Raw genomic sequence first — 18,974 nt, 5'->3', positions numbered from 1 at the left:
AAATTTGCATTTGTGTGTGCAAATGTCTATGTAGTATGTATGGAAATATGCAGAATGCTCTATGCTATTTATTAACCACTGATGAGTGTGGGGAGGCACCACAACTTAAGACGCAAAGCCTCAAATGGGTCACAATGACACTCCCGTGCTCTCCCTAGACAACAGTAACAAAAAGCAGAATACATTCTGTGCATCATCTTTTTAGATTTATGTCATGGCATTTTTCATGTTTGTTTTAAAAAAGATATTTAATCAAATACAGGATGCAAATGGTAAATGCGTGCAATAGGTAACAAGCATTGGTAATGCATTGGTTTTGTCAATGTGATGAATAAAATGCTGTTTTATCAATCATCGTCCGGGATGAAGGAAAGAGCTCCCCGACAAGTAACACAGGGGTGGAGAGGATGTGGCGCAGCAGCCAGAGCTGCTGACTTGAGGGCTGGGGATCCTAGTTCGAGTCTCGGCGGTGCAACATCCTGTGATTCTGGGCAAATCACTTTCTCTGGGTGACAAGTTGCTACATAAATATGCTGCAAGACGAAAAAGCAAAAAGAGCCAAAACTTTATGAAAAAATAGTTCCACCAAAATGGATGTTAACACTATTTCGGCTACAGGAAACTGATAAGAGAAGACGAGAAACAAGCATTGGTAAATGCAGGAAAATATGCCACAGCCAATAGAAATAGAGGAAAAGTAACCAATGAAAAGCCCGGAAAGAGAGGGAATGGGATGTAAGCCCCTTTTAAGTTTATACTAAAAACCATATGTTTCACATGCATAGCGCAAGCGCTGTGCAGGCGAAACCTAAAAATCACACTGAAGAGGACCAAGACCATTATGCAAATTATTTCCATATGTAAAGTTAATTCAAAATACAAACTGTGAAGCAGAAAACAGCGCTGTTTAGCTTATGGCAAGCTGGCTCTACTGTGCCAATAAACTGCAACTTGACCTTTACACTATTGTATTGAATATGTGAATGTCCGTTTAATAGTACAGTTGCTCTAAACACATATATTTGAAAATCTAATGAATGGCACAGGTGAGATCACGAAGGTGGAGATGTTTTGTAATAACTAAAATTAAGCGTTGGAATTCACATTACAGTGTTGGGTTGAAAAAAATAGGTTCTTCTGTTGGTCGGGTCTGTTAGGGTAGGAAACCATAGTGAACAAAAAAGCATTCTTTCAAGATTAGAGGATAGCTAATGGGTTTTATGAAAATATTTAACATAACAAAAAAGTCTTGCTTACAGGATCCGGTGACTAAATGTTATCCAACTTCAACTACTAGAAATATTTTCACTCTAAGTTAATATGAAAAAACAGTTCTTAAAAACGAATGAAGATTGACCAACACTATTTCAGAGAACATAAAGCAGACTAGCATCAGACACTTTGCATAAGTCCCTAAATTAGCAAATTGGCAACACTACTACTTAAGGAACAGGTTGCCCTAACACTACAGAATTACTGAATGGTGGAGAGGGGAAGGAAAGCCTTAGTCCATCTGGAAAACGTTTTAGAAAACGAAGTATAGTAGGTTGCTTGTGTTGGTATCCACCAGCATTTTGCACCTCCACATCCTTGGGGCATGTCCAATACTAAACAAGGTATTATATTGTTACTGGACTTCTTGGGTCATTCATATATGCTTTACATGTTTTTGGAGAGCTGTGCTCTACATTGAAGTGTTTTTTTTTTGTTTGTTTTTTAAAGATAGCACATCTAGTACTTTTACTACTCAATCCTGAATTAAAAGCTTTTTCCAGTAATTAAGGTAAGATTGACACTGTGTATGCCTTAATGGCTTTGCAAAAAGGATAGTCCAAACAATTCTGAACACTAAGGGGGTAGTAGTTTGAGAGCTACAAATTCACATGCAAGAGCTACAGTAGCATGACACAAAATGATGGGCCCTCCTGCAGAATGTGATGAGGGCCCGAAAACTCCTATATCTCATTAGACTGGGGCTGGATGGAGACCTGAGGCGGGTGGGGGGGGGGGGGGGGGCGGACAGAGGGCTTCATACCCGCTCCTGGAAGTCCATACCACCCTGCAGGACCAACAGTAATACAGATGTTTTAGTAAAGCACAGGAAGAGGAGCACTTAATCTAAGCTCTGCAATATTTCTTCTTAAGACACCACCGTGATCCACCATGATTTCAGGCGTCAGATGACTTATTCCCCTCCCCCTTCCTGTTCCAACCCACAACGTTAATTCATTGGTTTTATTGCTCAATTTGCACAATATCCTTAACCATCAAGTCATTTCTTTGACAAAAACAGATCTGGGAAAGGATGGTTTGGTTAATGGCCCCACTGTCAAAATGGAGACATCATAATGTGCGAGTGAAACGTGAAGATCAACTTACCAGACAGCACCTGGAAAGGCATACTTCAACTTGAATCATCAGAGACAAGTCTCCAAGTTTCAAGCTGGTGAACTATTACAGCATTGACATTCACAAATGTCATTCAACATCACATTACACAGCATTTGCTGGTCTTATTAAAAAAAATACCACAAAAGACTGGCCATGCTTACTGGGTCTGGATTGAATTCTATAGGTGTAGGATCCTTACAGCTGCAGACGCTACCGTAACCCTCCACTTTACTGCAGAATGTCTTCCTCCTCCTGTTCAGCTCTGTGTCAGGCCAATGACACTCTGCATCTGCAAAGAATAAAGTACCTTTAGTCCAGTGAATAGAAGCGAACATCTATGAGGGTAAGCATTATTTAGTGGTAGATTCCCAATCTCCACTAGTGCACATATATTCTTTGTCCAACAAAGGCAGTGATTATTCCCACTCTTTCACCTCAGTCATAATTGTATGTTACCACATAGCTTTAGAAAATTAAGTTACTTTCGTATCTCTTTGGTTCTCTGGGGTAGGAAATCCAGGTTGTTTCAGGATTTTCTGAAGTACTGAACAATAAGAAAAGCAGTTCCAATCAGAGGGACAATGTGAAAAATCTGGAGAAATTGTTACATTTTTGTTGGAACAGGTTTAAGAATTTGCAGCAATAACAATAAAAAACAAATACATTTTTTAGACTAATGCTGAAAAACACGCCACTGGGACCTCAGGAAGTCTTTTTCCCCCCATACAGTGTGTCTCATGTACACAATGGCTGTATTTCCAGGAGGTGCGACAATGTCAGGCTGAGTGATCCGGGGAGAAGTGACACGGTGCAGTGCTTTCTTGAGACAGACGTTCAATGATTGAAAGGGCAGGTCATTAAAGTAACCGTGGGCAATGAACTCTGCTCCGCTAGCTGAGATTTCTTAACTACGCATTATGCTGAAAACACGGAATACATGCAAAAACGCTGACTCGTCACGTAGGAGAGTTAGCTACTGCACCCACAACCCTTTGATAAAACAACTACCTTTACATGCTAAAATGCAGGAGGTGATGATTTTGGGGCCCCCCCCCAACCTAGGGGGAGGACCAAGCAGATGCCTTGAACACAAAAGCATATTATGCTGAACAATTTGGTGGTGGTCCCACCCTCCTAAGACCACCCCAAGCAAAGTTATGGGCAAAAATACAATTCAAACCAAAGGCCCAGCAAAGCATTGTGGGGCGAGATTCTAAAGTGCAGTGAATATTATAGTATTAGCTCTCACCTGAGCCGAGAGAGCCTGCCCCTTGAGGAATGTTTAGATATTGGATACTATATTATTCACTGCACTCTAGAATCTCGTCCCATAATACTTTGCATTAACAGTGCTTCGGGTGGTCCTAGGAGGATGGGACCACCACCGAAACGTTCAGCATGATGTGCTCTTTGTGTTCTCTCCCTAGGTTAGAGAGGATCCCAAAATCATCACCTCTCTCACTGCTTGCTGTATTTTCATTTTCACTTTTGGGAGATGACAATATACATTTTAGCATGTAAAGATAGAGCTGCTTGTTGTTTTACCTAAGGTATGTGAGGTTTCTGTTTTATTAATTTGGATGAGATGGAACGGAGTGGAGTTCACGGAGTCTTTGTTCAATTCCGCAGAAGTCCGCAGAGTGGTACTTCGCTAACTTCGCCCACCCTTACATTAAAGTAGATTACTGAAAAGTTGTGTAGGTAAGAAATAACTCTTCAGCAGTGACTCCCTGGGAGGAGCTATTTAGATTTTGGTTCAGTAATGAGAAACAAAGGGAGAAATATATGCCATTATTTTTCCAGTGCTTTGTTATTTATTTTACACTATTGTGCTAGCTGGTTGATTTATATAATTTTCGTTGGAGGGCTATTATCTAAAGCAGCAGCAATTACACTACAACTTTTGAGGTTAATTGTACAGCCAATGTCTGTAACACGGATACATGTAAAGACTAAATAGCTACATTGGTATCTGGATGCCCATCAAATCTGACAACTATCCATTTAGATTTGTAATCAATGAGGACAAGGGTAAACCTAAACCCGCCAATCCTTTCTCCATGAAAGTCCGCCAAGAAATCTTAAGTAATTTTCTTCCTGGTGCAAATCGGTATGTCCATTCTGATGCCATGACTGGCATTTTAGCAACCAGGTGCTTATCAGCAATTCTGCTTTTTCCACACCACCAACTTTGAGCACCGTCAATGACCATGTCTGACCACCAGTACATACCGGATCTGGAATAACATCCGTGTATTTATTTGGATGGCCACAACTCTCTTTCCTAAATTGAAGCAAAGGCGCATCTCTTTAAAGAGCACAATCTCACAATGCATTAACAGTCCACCAACAAGCTATCTCGCCTATCACTTGACGACTTTGTGCTTGTATCTGACCCTGTAACGAGCTTCACTGCCTTTTCACCAGGTTCCCACTATATAAATAGCGCATACATACGTGCCTTGTCAATATGTGCCAATTCCACCAGTTTAACACTCAAGACTGAGGGAGAAACTCACTTATCCCTTCTAAAGAGTATGCAATTTTCACTGGACAATTCCGAAGCTACCTAGGCAAAACACTGCAAATCACCTTGCAAACAACTTTTCATTAGGCAACCCCTCTGCGGCAAGCTTCAAAATGGTCTGAATACCCACATCTGAATTTAGTCTCACGCCATTGTCCTTCTGTAACACATCTGACTAATAAAGTGGACTGAAGCAATAAAGCATTCAAGGTCCTTTGAGTCTTCCTCCAGCTCTACCCCGTCTGACACAGGCGGACATGAGAATTAATGAAAAGACGGATTTCATCTGAAAGGGATGTGCTACACCGTAAAAGAAAACGAACAATATGGAACTCAGCCTTGCCGACCTGGCTTTCATTCTGCTGGAATATGTCCCAGGTTCACTAAGTATGAACAGCAACAGTTTGCAATCTGTTCCGAGAGTGAAATGTTTTTCCCTAAAAATACATCCTAAAAACAAATTAATGTCGCAAGTACCTGCAAGCATACCTCAATATCAGAATGCTGTTTTTCTACCTCCTTCAAAACAAGTGGAGCAAACCTTACATTTTGATCACCTCTTCTGGTTCTTGGTGTCAAAACTGCACTAGGCTAGTTGCCATAGGCATCCACTGTACATTTAAGGCCAAACCAGTAATAAATGGTTAGTTATATTGTGAGTGCATTGAATACATCAGACTTTATTTTCTCCAAAACATATTTGTATTATTATTATGCAATTTGTAATGCGCAGAGCTACCCCAGAGGGTTTCCCAGTGCAGCATAACCTTTATGAAAGCTCAGGAATTAATTAGAATTCCTTAAAGCAGTTTAGAGCTCAGATATGCAAAGGAGCGACCTTTCATGCGGGGTAAACAAAACCTGGGTACAGAGAAAAGGGTTTGATTTGAAAATCTTAAAGACGAGTCGGCTGGTAGGGAGCCACCGGTTTCTGAATGTAGCAAGGTTCTAATCCATGTTTGGCTTTACACAAAGCACAATGATTTAAACTCAATGCGCTGGATGATCCTCAACCAAAGCAATTCCTGAAGCAGATGGGAGACGGAGGCAGATTTTGGTAAGCGGAAGAGCAGCAGAGCCGCAGCATTTTGCACCACCTGAAGTCACTGTACCTGGGTCTTGTCAGCGCCTAGGTAAAACAAGTTGCAATAGTCTAGTCTGGATATGATCAGGGTGTGGATGACCATTCTTTGCGCTGCTAAAGGGACCAGCCAAATAATCTTTTTCAACCATCTGAGAACTGCAAATCAAGCAGCAGTGACTCTAGCCACTTGTGAATTCATGGAGAGTTTATTATCCATGAGAACATCCAGGTTTTTTGCCAAAGGAGATTGGGTGGGCAGGGTCCCAAGGCGCTCTGGCCAGTGTCCAAAAACCCACATAGAGGCGTTCTTAACCACGATCATGACCTCGGTCTTATCCCCATTAAGCTTGTCAAAACTTTGCTCAAACCCAGGTTCAGAAACGAAGAGATATGGTTCTTTACCAATGATAAAAGACAAAAATATCGGAATATCGTTGGCATATGAAAAAAAGGCAAGTCCTCAGCTCTCCACTAGGTCTGTCAATGGGCGAACATAGATGCTAAATAGAAGGGGGCTCAAAGCAGAGCCCTGTGGAACTCCTGCGGTCAGGGCATGTGGTTTAGAGCAGACATTGGCCGAAAGGACCTGGAATAGAAGGTCTTTTAGGAAGAAAGAAAGCCAACTGAGTGCCGAGTCATCCAGACCTAATGCTTCCACTCTAACAAGATTGAATGCAATACCATGTCAAAAGCCGCATTCAAATCCAATAAAATGAGTGCGCCGGTGCCGCCAACAGCTAGATGTTATCCCAAAAGAGCGGACTCTGTGCTATGTTCAGGCCTGAAGCCAGATTACGAGGGATGGAGAAAATTATTTTGTCGTCAACAAACATGGTGAGCTGGGCATTCCACATATTTCTCCAAAATTTTGGAAATGTGTGCATCATTCCATACAATTTCAACCCTTTTCTTAGTGAGTTTTGGGAGGTTCCACCACAGAAGTAAAGTTTGAATGTAAAACCCACAAAGACCAAGAATAGAGAGAACTTTATCCTTGATGCTGGAGGTAGGAACATCTTTACCAGCTTTCACAAGACCAGGTCAAGGACCACTACTGTTCTCGCAAATAACATGCTTCAAGTACTCTATCTGATTCAGCCAAACACACACGTTTTTATCCTTAAAAGCAAACCAGTAGCAAAGCAGTGTCTTGTTGTGTTCTTGCAAGTTCACCCAAAATTATAAAACATACTGGAAAAAGCCATCGATTTATATTGAAAAACTCGATTTAGAGTCACAGAAACCGGTGAGATGACAAGGTTTTGGAGAGAACAATATGATGAAATGCCGCAAGTTCAATTTGCTAAACGTTTGCTCAATATAACCTGGCCAGCAAATCATCAATTCTTGGAAGCGGATGAGAGTCAACCCTGACGGCCTAGTTAAGTGAATATAAAACCACAGACACTGAATTAATTGTTCTTCTTTTGCACCACCGCAATAAGGGATAACCATACAGAATTACCTACAGTTTCAATGACATCTTCAGCTTGCGAAATGCTGAGAACCTGGGTAAGCTCTTGTCTGACACTGAGAGGAATAACTCACTTTTGTGCTTCAAGGAACACAAACACTGATCAGTTTGAGATTTAGTATAAAGTTGTTAAGTACATCCAAATCTTCCAAAAAACACTTCTTGATGCTTGCTAATAACATCTTTAATCGTCCTACTGCATTACACATCAGAAATATGTGTGTCTCTAGCTCTCAAAGGAGAATTACAAAAACTTGGCCATGCACAGTCCTTCTGATCCAAGACACACACAGACAGCCTTGCAAGAGAAACAGACAGACAGTTCTCTAAACATCAACACACATGCTGTTTATTTCCTGGTAACAGTACACCACTGAACAAACCTTGATGCACCCAACATAAAATGTTCTTGCCCTTAAAAGCAACATACACTTCCCCAACAATTACAGAACCTGTAAAGGAAATGGATGATTCAAACAAACCATTTAAGTCAATTTTAGATCCCTAAAATGACTGAGCCTTGATGTCAGACTTACACAAGATTTCTTCTTGCGAAAGAAGTGCTGTGTGTGATGATGGTTACACATGCATCAGAATCTATAAATGCCAGTGGAACATCCCCAGCAGTCACTGGTGCAAAAGGATCCTTCAAAGACTTAAACTCCATAGTATCGTTGTTTAACACCAAACTCGAGAGTGTGCTTTAAACATTTTCTTGTTCATCATTAATATTACTGACGTTGGTATTTTTCCTGATTTCATGCATACTCTGGTAAAGTAGCCTAACATTCAGCAAGAACTACAAGTGCTTTTTTAAATTTGGACGACATAAGCTAAAAGAAGCTACATGGCCATTGAAACCACACCTACAACATTCAATATTTCTAGAACAGACACTGGATTTGAAACGGTCCTTCCTATCACTGGAATTACTTTTGTGGGAAGTTGTTATTTTTGACAACACAGACAGCATCACCTTGGTTCTTATAAATTATTTGTGTTTCTTCCCTAGAAAACTCAATAAAAAGAAGGGTTAGAAAAACATATTGGGGTGCAGACAGAAACATATTTTGGAAAAAAGTAAAAGGAGCAAACAAAAGAGGTTTATTGTGTGTATAGTAGCCATATAAAACTGTCATTATTGTCCCAATTAAAAAGTCAGAGATGCCAGTATTCCTAAAATACATGAATATTTACTAACAAAACAAAAGAAAATCTAAACTTGAAAGCTATAGAAATAGCACACGGTTCTGAGTGAGTCAAGGCAATTAAGTTTATGACTCTATACTCCGGTGAAGTCAATGCCATTAAAAGTAGAATTGTAAGAAATTACAGGATGTTAAAATGGCAAACACGAGACAAAATGAGAGAGTAAAGTGAACAAATGAGAACCAGTGAATACTGGTGTGAGATATACCCACAAGCATAAAAGCAAAATGAAATGTGAAAAACAAGTATTGAAAATGTTGAAGAAGCTTCTGTCTGGCAAGCCACACTGAGTAGCTAGATTATTAAAATATCACAAATGCAGAAGGGACATTTTGCACAGTTGTATAGCAATGATAATGTGATTATGGAAGAAGAAGTGAATGAATGTAATCCAGAGCAAAATTAGATTTTAGGACTACATGGTATATGAATGCCATAGTATCAGAATACAATCGCAGGAATAATGTTGAGAGTAATAGCAGAATCAGCATGATCATACACCATGATGTCACAAGAAGTAGATGTGAATCTGGAAAACGCAAAAAGGAAACAGCAAAATGGTACAGATACTCGTGTGACGAGGAAGATAAAAAGAGACCTCCAATGCATTCAATGTGGAACAGAAGCTTGCCGAATTAAGACCTGGAAGAATTATGGCAAGTATCTTATAATATACTTTTTTCCCGCGGTGTAAACCCGGCTACCTTCAAGAAAAATAATATTTTCACCGAAAGATGGTGAGACTCCAAGACAAATCGATGCAAGAAGTGCCAAGCCCCTAATGGAGATTAAATATGCATGTTAGTGAATTGCCAAACTCAGAGTCTTTTTTGGAAAGCTGTAAGTAAAATAATACCAGTTGCCAGCAGTCAGCAATTTGAGGTAAGCTCACCTGTCATTTTTCTGGATTAAGAATAAAAGATGAAAGAAAACCGGACTAGAGTTACCAAAATGTTGACCGTTTGACTCTTGATCTGTAAACAAATTGATGGATTCTGTGACTCCAAACATTAAAGAATGGACTAAAATGGTAGATAGTCAGTAAGCAGGACAGCGCGTCCTCCAATTGTGCTATCAGATAACAGCCCAACTGGATTTGGTCCCAGATGTTCGGCCTTTTAGTTCAAGGACTGGCCACCGAACAGAATTATGGCGTAGTTTACAAAAGGTCTAAGTACATCACTCTGCATATTGCAGAGAACCATACAGTGAAGAAATACATAAGGGCAGGCGTGTCCTACCGGACTCTGGTGGATTGATTTTGATGGGGAAAACAAAAGTAAACGAGAAAGAGTTGGTAGGAGATGGCAATAAATTGTTGAAAGCAGATGTGAAGTAAGGTTGTAGGGGGTCCAAACATATTAACATGAGACAAATGTTTGTGGCAAAGGTGGTTTTCAAAAAAAGATGCTTTAGCTGGCAGAGAAGTGCTGTTCTTGTGGCATTTTCATCCCAACAGAGTTACATGCCAATGAGCTAGTAAGGGTTTTATTCAAATATTGGGAGAACTGGAATTTACCAATAAAACATTTTACCTGCAATGCATAAAATGTATACACATTTCTAACTTAACAAGAGAAGCATTGAAGCAAGAGTTTGAGAGACTTGTGAACAAGTAATTGAGACAAAAGAATCATCTAAATGGTTGGTACCAATGGTGATTGTGCTCAATCCCCACAGAAGGGGAAGATGTCAGACTTAATTCAAGTATATTTGGACCCAAGAAGGCTTCATAGGTGGACTGGGTAGGCAATTGTCCCCTTTCTGTGGATCCATGCGATGCATTGGTTGGCATCAGCTATGGGTGTTTTTAACAGGCTTATGAAGAAAATAGTTTAAGGCTGTAGCAAGAGTATAATTTTTCAAGATGATATTCTTGTACATAGTAAAGAATTTGCCCAGCATGACAAGGTGATGGAGAAGTCATGGAATGATGGAGGTATAACCATAAAGTAGAAAACTAGGAGGCGGTGGGAGCCTATTAACTATTAAGGACCTAATGTGTCCATAGAGAAAGACTTAAGGTTAATCTTGTTTAAGCAAGTACAGGGTTTTGTCAGGGAGCGAATACAGAGCCAGGTGATTCCAGAGGTATTACTTAGCAAGATGACATGGCATGGTAAGTTACAGGCTGCTCAAAACAAACTGGCACAAGGCAACAGAGGTCATGAGGTGACTATAGGCAGAGACAGGAGAAAAGCAGCAGTACAAGGTAACAATGTTTGATCAAAATAAGAGATGTGCTATTATGTGACAAGGGGTGTCTTAGTAGCTTTGGGAAAGAAAGCCCTTTGGATTTATACACACAGATTGCTCTCATCAACAGTCATACAAGAAAGTCATAGTTTGGGTATGTTGCTATGACTGTGGACCAAGACTGGTAGCAACACTGAAATATGTAAGACTGCAAAGGACCTGGGTGCACCCATAGAATCCTTTCCCTTACCAGATCATAGACTAAGGTTAAAGGTCACACTGTAAACTGATACAAGACCCCAACAGACAGTGGACTGATTTGGAACAGAACAGAAAACCAGAGAAGAAAGAACTGTTTAGACAAAGATTAAGAGTAGAAAAACCAGACAATACGAAAGAACTGCAGATAGAGACTGAAACAGATACTACACTAGCACTAACTCCGAGAACAACAGAGATGGCAAGGAGTCAGGCAGAAAGCCAAGACCAGAAATCAAGAACAGCACTTCAGAAATCAAGAACAGGAATTCTGAGATCAAGAATAATTGATGTCTTGTTAGTAGATGGCATTTACACAAATTCAGAACAGGATTAAACACGAAACCGACTCAAGGAAGCCAAGGGAACTACTGCAAACTCAGGGTAAAAATGCTCAGAAGACCAGCACAGAAATTCAGGATATCCAGGAAAGAGTAAAACAAGATGAGACTGTGAAGCAAAGAAGAAACACAAAGCACAATGCTGCACAGGGCGGTCACAGAAAAGCAGAACACAGCAAAAGCAGTAGCATGCAACTGGATTCTTCTCAGGATTTAAAAGAAAATTACTAGAGTACGCAATTGGAGAAGAAAGCAGGAGCTCCCAGTAACAGCAGTTGAAGCACAAATAATGATTGTAGAAGCCAGTCTCAAATCCATCCTTTCAAGTCACCCCGCCCACCACACACACACACACACAGGGTGACTGGAAGACAATACAGGCGTGAGCTACCTGCAGCACAGTGCAAATTAAAGCAGTTGAGTCCTTCCTCGAGCTCTCTACCTGATTGAGTGCTTTGAAGGAACACCAAGTGGGCGGAAGCAAACTCCAGAATGGATCTTATTTCAGAATATAGCAGGAATTTACTGTTGGTCATCTTCTCCAAGGCCCAGGGGCGACGGATGCAGAGGTGTCCTTAATTGTCAGTGTTTTTCTTACCGGAGTGGTTGGGGGTGGGGGTAGGTGTGCAGAGGCTGCAGGCAACATTGGGGGGGGGGGGGGGGGGGGGGGGGTCAAGGAGTGAAACAACAATGGACTTAATCACTGCAGGGCTCGGGGAACTTGTTGACACCTGCGGCCCACTTCAACTCGGGCCAGAGGCGACAGGTGCAGTAGTTGCTTCAGGAGTCAGGTTTTGGCAATTCCGGAGGACTCTGAGTATTTCTTTTAGAGTTTCTTCAGAACAGGTCCTCTGTTCATGGGAGGCCTTGAGGCTTTTTAGAAGGCAGGCAGTCCTCCCAAGTTTCTGGAGTCACAGCTGCAGGAGGAGTTGACTTTGGTGCAGTTTTCGATGAGGGATGCAAACAGGCAGGCAGGGTTGGTATCAGGTCAGCTGCTTCTTTCTTCTCAGCTGTCCGATGACCTCTCTTCTTAGGTCATCAGGATCTGCTTCTCGGGTGCCAGGGGCTCCCCTAAATACCGAATTTAGGGGCTTTAGGGGAATGTAGGGTTGTAGCCAATAGGATACTGACCCTTGGGGTCACTACGTCCCCTATATGACAACTTCCTACATAGGTTTGTTTCTTTCGTTTTAGATCAAAATTATTCTTAGTTTTGGAGAGGTGCTGTAATGAAGCCTAATGGAATATAGGATAGAATGTCTGACGTCTCACTGAAAACTCGAATATTAGCCAAGGTTGGAGGAAGTACTAGATGGGTCTGGCTCTTCCTTAAGACTTGACAGAGCTATGTATTAACTAATCGAACAAATTTCATGTTTGAACAATGCTCCTGCTTTTTAAGAACTATTATCTTTTGTACTGTCACAAATCTCTGGCAGCAGGAGCGTGAAAAGGCACAGTAAAATAGAGCAATGCTACAGAACAATAGATGCAAAACAAAAAATAACCACAGCTGTCAAACCAAGTTAAATCACAATAGGCCATCATCAAGCATCAGCTCTACAGTTATTCAGGAAACATAAATCCAACTGAAATATCCAAAGGGGTCTTATTATGCCCAACAGAGGTTAGTAAATTCAATAATGTTTGTGTTCTTTACAGGAGGTTATAAAAGCTGTAAGTTCCACTTTTTCTAGAATCCACATACAGGAAGCAGTTCTGCTACTCCCAGTATTTATCGACCAAGACCCCAACATCAGGACATATTTCTTCTACACTGAAAGCAGCTTAACTCATTATCACAGCCTTGTGCAAGGGAATTGCCATGACTGTTAACCTAGGCACCAAGTTAGATACAAAGGATTCACAATGTATTTGCTTACCTTCTGGAGAAGTCAGTTTCACCTCGGTTTTCAGTAAGACTGGATCTCCCCATGTGGATAGAGCTGGAGACTTGGAATGCTTCTCTCCATAGGCTTGTGCTAATAAAAAAAGCACACAACACCATTTATTCAGGAGAAGAACTGTTAAATTAGGTTGTTTATATGTGTAGAGTGATCACATAGCCAAACTAGTGCCTATATAATTACAGAAATGTATTTTCTTTTATCTAACTATTTTAGATTGCTTTGCAGAGAAGGGAGTCTTATAAGACCTAGTGGTGTCACTACACTATTTAATATTAAGACATGTTAAATGATTGGTTAAGGTTTTAGTGGGCAGCTTGAGTAAGTTATTAGACTTTGTTCTCTCCCTGAATTTATTTTCCATTTTTTAAAGGAGGTCATACCAAGGGAAAATCTTTGGCACCCTTATGCAGATGCCCACTAAGGCTTCTAAGCAGATCTGCTGGTTTAGTGACATACTGGAGAAACTCTGCATCTAGAAATCTGTAAGCCAGGTAACCTACATTGCAGGAGATCCCAAAGTTGAATAGGCATTCATCTGTAACCAGTCGCAGGCACAGTCATTGAACAAAGGTCGGAAGCCTGAGTCATGGATCAACAGAGCCATTCTGTTGCACCAGTCAATAAGCACCAAGGATTGCTCAGGATACTTTCTGAAGCAGCTCTGGAATCAAGTTAGTTGTATGTTTAAGACACATGTCAAGTACTGGACTTCATCATGATCAACCAAATGATCCCTTCTAGTTATATATGGAGAGTGCAGTGCTAGTCATAGCCAGACATAGCCTGCAGTCCTACCCCAGGGCCCAACCTACAGATGGTGCACAAGATTTAAGGGAGCCACAGAACTTTAAAAAGTTCTAGGAGAAATGCAACAGACCAATAAAGCAACATTTCAATTTGCTTAAAAGATGAAAAGCACTCTCTTCCAGTGAGAAAACCCATTGCTGACTGAATGCAAAAGGCTCTGTCCAGGAGGGCTTGAACCAGAAACTTAAGATGGAAATCCACCCAAATGCATATTTGTCATGCCGAGAACTAATTTTGAAAAGGTTTAGCATTTACTCCCCTGCTTTATTCTGAGAACCTCTATTCTGCACCCAATTGCAAAAAAAATTCTATGTATCAAAAGAGATCAGGGTGGCATGAGATACATTGGTGCTCAATTATAATCCAATAGTAGTCATGTTAATGTACAGTTCACCTGGGTGTTCGGCAGGGGAAGCAGCGACTCTCTTGCCCCTACGAATCCAGAGGCCTTAATTATTAGCAATCTTATTACCTTAGATTTACCAACATCTTTAACTGGCTTTTGTGTTATTTTAGCTCTGTCTCTTCATTTTTTTTTTTTTAAATAACCCACGTTTTTTTAAAACATTACATAAATGGCCACCAGTGCAATATAGAATGATCAAGAATACTTTGAATGTGCAAAGTTAATGAAGCAGAGAGAAAAAGGAGTCTATGCTAGTTCTAAATCATATGGTTTCTTCAACAGCCTACGTAGATGCAGCAACTCTTTAATGAAGCAGGTTGTAGTAGCTATTATTCAGCTTTCAATATACAGCTGATCTTACCCATCTACCACAGGAGATTTGCAGTTTTTACAGAATTAATGCAGCAAATATATATTAGACAAAGAAACCCCTAGCTGTAGGTTTAGTTAACACAGGCTGGCCCATTGGAGCAAGAAGAATTCTGAACTTCCCGGTAAATGAAATGTGTCCAGTGGGGATTGAGAAGTCTTAAATCCTTTAGATGCTTGAGCATTGCCTAGATCCATCTCACGAAAAGGTGGTAGCACCCAAAAACTAAAAATCCAGCAGCATCAATATTTTCACTTTAGTGTCTTGCACCCATGTCCTTCTCAAACTACTGGGGCTCATAAGGGCTTATTCCTACACACCAGGGGAAATATAGGCCTCCCTGGCACAGTTCTTTCTGCCAGTGAAGGCCGCCCTCTGCCGGGAACCATCAGCTTTGACTGCCTTTTGGATAGAGAAGTCAGGAAAGGCAGATTCAACCACTAGACAATGGAAGAGACTATGCAGGAGGACAGAAGGTGAGACTGTGTGGCTAACATGAGCTCGCTACGCAGTTGCCCGGGTACTGCAGGGCCATGTGAGAGCAGAGGGACAAGTTCCCATGTTCGGCAAGGTGTAAAAAGTAAAATACATGCAGGTTAAAAGAAAAAGGGCAATGTAGGCATCAAAGAGCAGCAGTGTACACCTTGCCTTTCTGTTCTAAAAAGTTTCCTGAATGCTAGGCAACCTAAAATATATCTTTAGCTAGACAGGCTGCAGCACGCAACCGGGTTCAGAAAAACTGAGGCTGGCTGCAGTTTAGGACGTTTCTCTAGAAAGAGATGTGCAAATATGTTCGATCACTGGATCTGGCCAATCTAAATGTCTGTTTCTCTAGAGAGAATTCATGTTAAGTTATAGGATGTCTACGCTGTGGTTCTGTCTCAACGTAGGCCTCTCCAGGCCGTATCTTTTGCTCTCACCAAAGCCAGTAGGATTCTGCAACAATAGTGAAAAATGTTGCCACGGGCGTTTACATTGTATTGTAACACACCTGACAAAGTCCTAGGGCCAAACCATTTCTTTTTTAGTAAAAGCCATAGGTTACGGCAGTAGGCATTGTTACAGGGTAATGCTGGTTTTTGCAAGTTAGAACCTACAGAAACAAATATTCACATGGTACAACCTGGGATAGCAGAAACAGACTTAGCGTTAGTTGCTCACTGTGTAATAAATGTTTAGGGTAGTAACTTCCACCCAAGTTATTCTGCGAGGCTGCTTTAATTTGGGTTCCAATTTGTTAATCCCAATGAAACCTTGATTATCTTGGTAATTTTGTCCATATTATTTATGAACGCATTAAAGTAGTTTTCCTTTATTTAGTTGTGAAAGCAATGCCTATACATGAATTCATACAGCAAAATGTCCAGGGGTACTTTGTGCCCAGTTTGAGAGTCCGAGCCAGCACCAGAGTGGCAAAGGGCTTCCAATTATACTTTTGTGGCCCAGTAACTGTTGATTTCCCCAGACTTTTCACAAAATCAAAATGAATTTCTCAAATAACATTAGATGAGACTCCAAGGCAGTTTGCCTGCTAAAGGGATTTTTGTTGAGCTATGCAGCTCGGTGCAGAAAATAGTCGTAGACTATTTTGAAACTAAATGGAAAATACTCTCCGTTACCCACTCTTTATGCCGACAATGTAGAGTAATGAGACCAATTATAGAGTAATACATAGTAATGCCTTCCCACCAAATGCATGGATATATTGTACAGCAGGGTTGAGGAATTCCTATAGCCCAAAGGCTAGGACATATTGTTTGGCATCAAAGACAACAAGTTTTCATGTTCATTTTGTCTTTGGGAAACGTGGGCACAACCAAATGATTTACAATCACCTTGGCTGCCAGATTACAGGGCTACATTATGGATCAGGGAAGGGCATTGTCTGCATTTGAGGTAATTTTTGTGTCCATATGTTAATGCTGTCCGAACTTGTATTTATGGTTCATTAATACAAAGCCTTAATTATTAGGGTGAGCGTGATAAGGAAATGTAAGTTCAGAATGCACTACTGACAGTGGTCCAGTATAAAAATGTATACACAAGATTGCAAAGCTTAATGATACGAGGCTATGAATAATGTTTCCAGGATGCTCGCTCAGAAGCAAATATATGCAAATCCTTGAAAGCAAAACTGACTATTCTTTGCTTTCAAAATAAAACGTTCATTAAAAAAAAAAAAAAAAATCAACTGGAAAAAAAGTGTTTAGCTAAATTACTCTGAAATTTTAGGTACCATTTACCTTCACACATCAGTCAGTAAAATGGGTTGACATGCTTATATTAAAATTCAGTGTAACCAGTTTCAACAAAAGTAAAGGAAACAGGATAATAAACAGGAACTGCAAAACCAATACGTACGACATTGGTGGCCAGCATTTTGTCACTGAGAGTCTAGTTTTGACATGTTTTTTATAAAACTATTGTTGTGGGGATGTCATTATAACTAACATTGGCAAAAGCAGAAATATTTTTGGTCTTAAAAACTACACATTGCCACTGTAGTTCCTGACACTGAACAAAACTACTTTGCATGCCGATATGCTCCTTGTGAAAGAACAAAATGCTGTCCCTCACAGTAAAGCCAGCCCATAGACAGACAGACAGAATTTTTATAAAAACAAAAGTTCTTGGTAAATGCCAGACCCTAATAGGGGCCCAATTCTTTAAGAATGTCACACAATTGCACCCATGGTATAAGTCCTGGCATTAGTGCAGATTTAGGCTTTCAGGAATTCACAAGAATTTACATAAGTAGGCAAGGAATTTGTACCTCTCGAAAATATTTGTGAACTGCATTTGTGTAGATTTTCTCATGCAAAAATCTGTTGAGCGGTTACAAGTTCACTTTTTCTCCAACCCTCAAAGAACCATACTGCGGTATGAGCTCTGGCATAATTAGAGAGGCTATTATCAGAGCTCTTATATATAAAATGCTACCATAACTTGTTGTCGCACTACATGGCACCAAAGGGACAAGTGGATTTTATTACAGGACAAGTAGATTTATGAAGCAGCCTTTTCAATGGATGAGTAGATATTTTATTAAATTGCACACCCCTGTGTACAAATTTAAAAACAGTAAAAAAAAAAAATTGTTAACGCTATTTAACGTAAACAAATGTCCTACGATTACCAGTGGCCTAACAGTGACAAGAGGCCTATCCCAGGTGACTTAAGAGGATACAAATTTAATACAACTGAATTACATAATACAAACTAACAAGACAAACTCATATAGGGAGTAAACCCTTACAAAGAGTTAAGATAACAAGGAAGAGCTCATAGAGCAAAAGAAAGAGGGGTTAAAGGGGCTTAAGGCAGATGAAAGGCAAAAATGTAGAAGGAAATGGATTTAAATACGGACCTCCCCCAAAAAATTTTTTTAAAAACACACTGGGAATCCCTCTCCCCACGCTTGAAAGCCTAACGTGGGTTTTCACTGCAACAGCCCACTGCCAAGCTCAGGCTCATGGCTAGATACATTCTTGGGAATATTCCACTGCATAGAGCAAGAGAGTTGTCATAACTAAACATAACAAAGATGGAAATAAACAATACAATTGTTACTGAAAAGAAAAGTGAAGAGTATCCTACAGACAATGATAACATTTGGGGAAACTTATCATTAATGAAACAGTGAACATCCCAGAAGAGTTATTACACAATGAAGCTTCATAGACATATGAAAGCGAAACATAAGAAAATATAGTGATTATACACAGTATACCGCAAACCCAGAGAAAGCGAACAGATGGCATTTATTTAGAGCTTGAATAACTAAATGCATTTTTCTTTTACCAATGCACATACCAGATTATGTGTGCCTTTTAGTGCCAAGGACCATGGAACTTTACCTCCTTTTCGTACCACAAAGGCCCACATGTCCCTCCAGCTGAGCAATGAGGCAACTTGGCTCCCAAGGTTTTTCAGGATGCTTTTTGCAGTGTCCTTGAGATGAAAAGAACCCTCGTCCTATGAAAAGAGAACAACCTCAGCAA

General features: G+C 40.4%; 1 protein-coding gene across 1 annotated transcript in view; it reads right to left on the bottom strand.

Moving 5' to 3' along the window:
* The window catches only part of POMGNT1 (protein O-linked mannose N-acetylglucosaminyltransferase 1 (beta 1,2-)), a 344,012-nt gene that overhangs the window by 212,306 nt on the left and 112,732 nt on the right, over positions 1-18,974 (bottom strand). The window contains exons 6-8 of the mRNA XM_085602754.1: positions 18,831-18,948; positions 13,364-13,462; positions 2,553-2,680 (exon numbers count right to left, since the gene is read on the bottom strand). Coding sequence (XP_085458880.1) covers positions 2,553-2,680; positions 13,364-13,462; positions 18,831-18,948 — 345 coding nt within the window. The remainder of the gene's footprint in view (positions 1-2,552; positions 2,681-13,363; positions 13,463-18,830; positions 18,949-18,974) is intronic.

This window comes from Triturus cristatus, chromosome 4_2 (genome assembly GCF_964204655.1).
Source record: "Triturus cristatus chromosome 4_2, aTriCri1.1, whole genome shotgun sequence".
In the NCBI taxonomy this organism is placed as follows: Eukaryota; Metazoa; Chordata; class Amphibia; order Caudata; family Salamandridae; genus Triturus; species Triturus cristatus.
The sequence above is the reverse complement of the archived record's forward strand: the minus strand, read 5'-3'. Positions and strand labels throughout refer to the sequence as shown.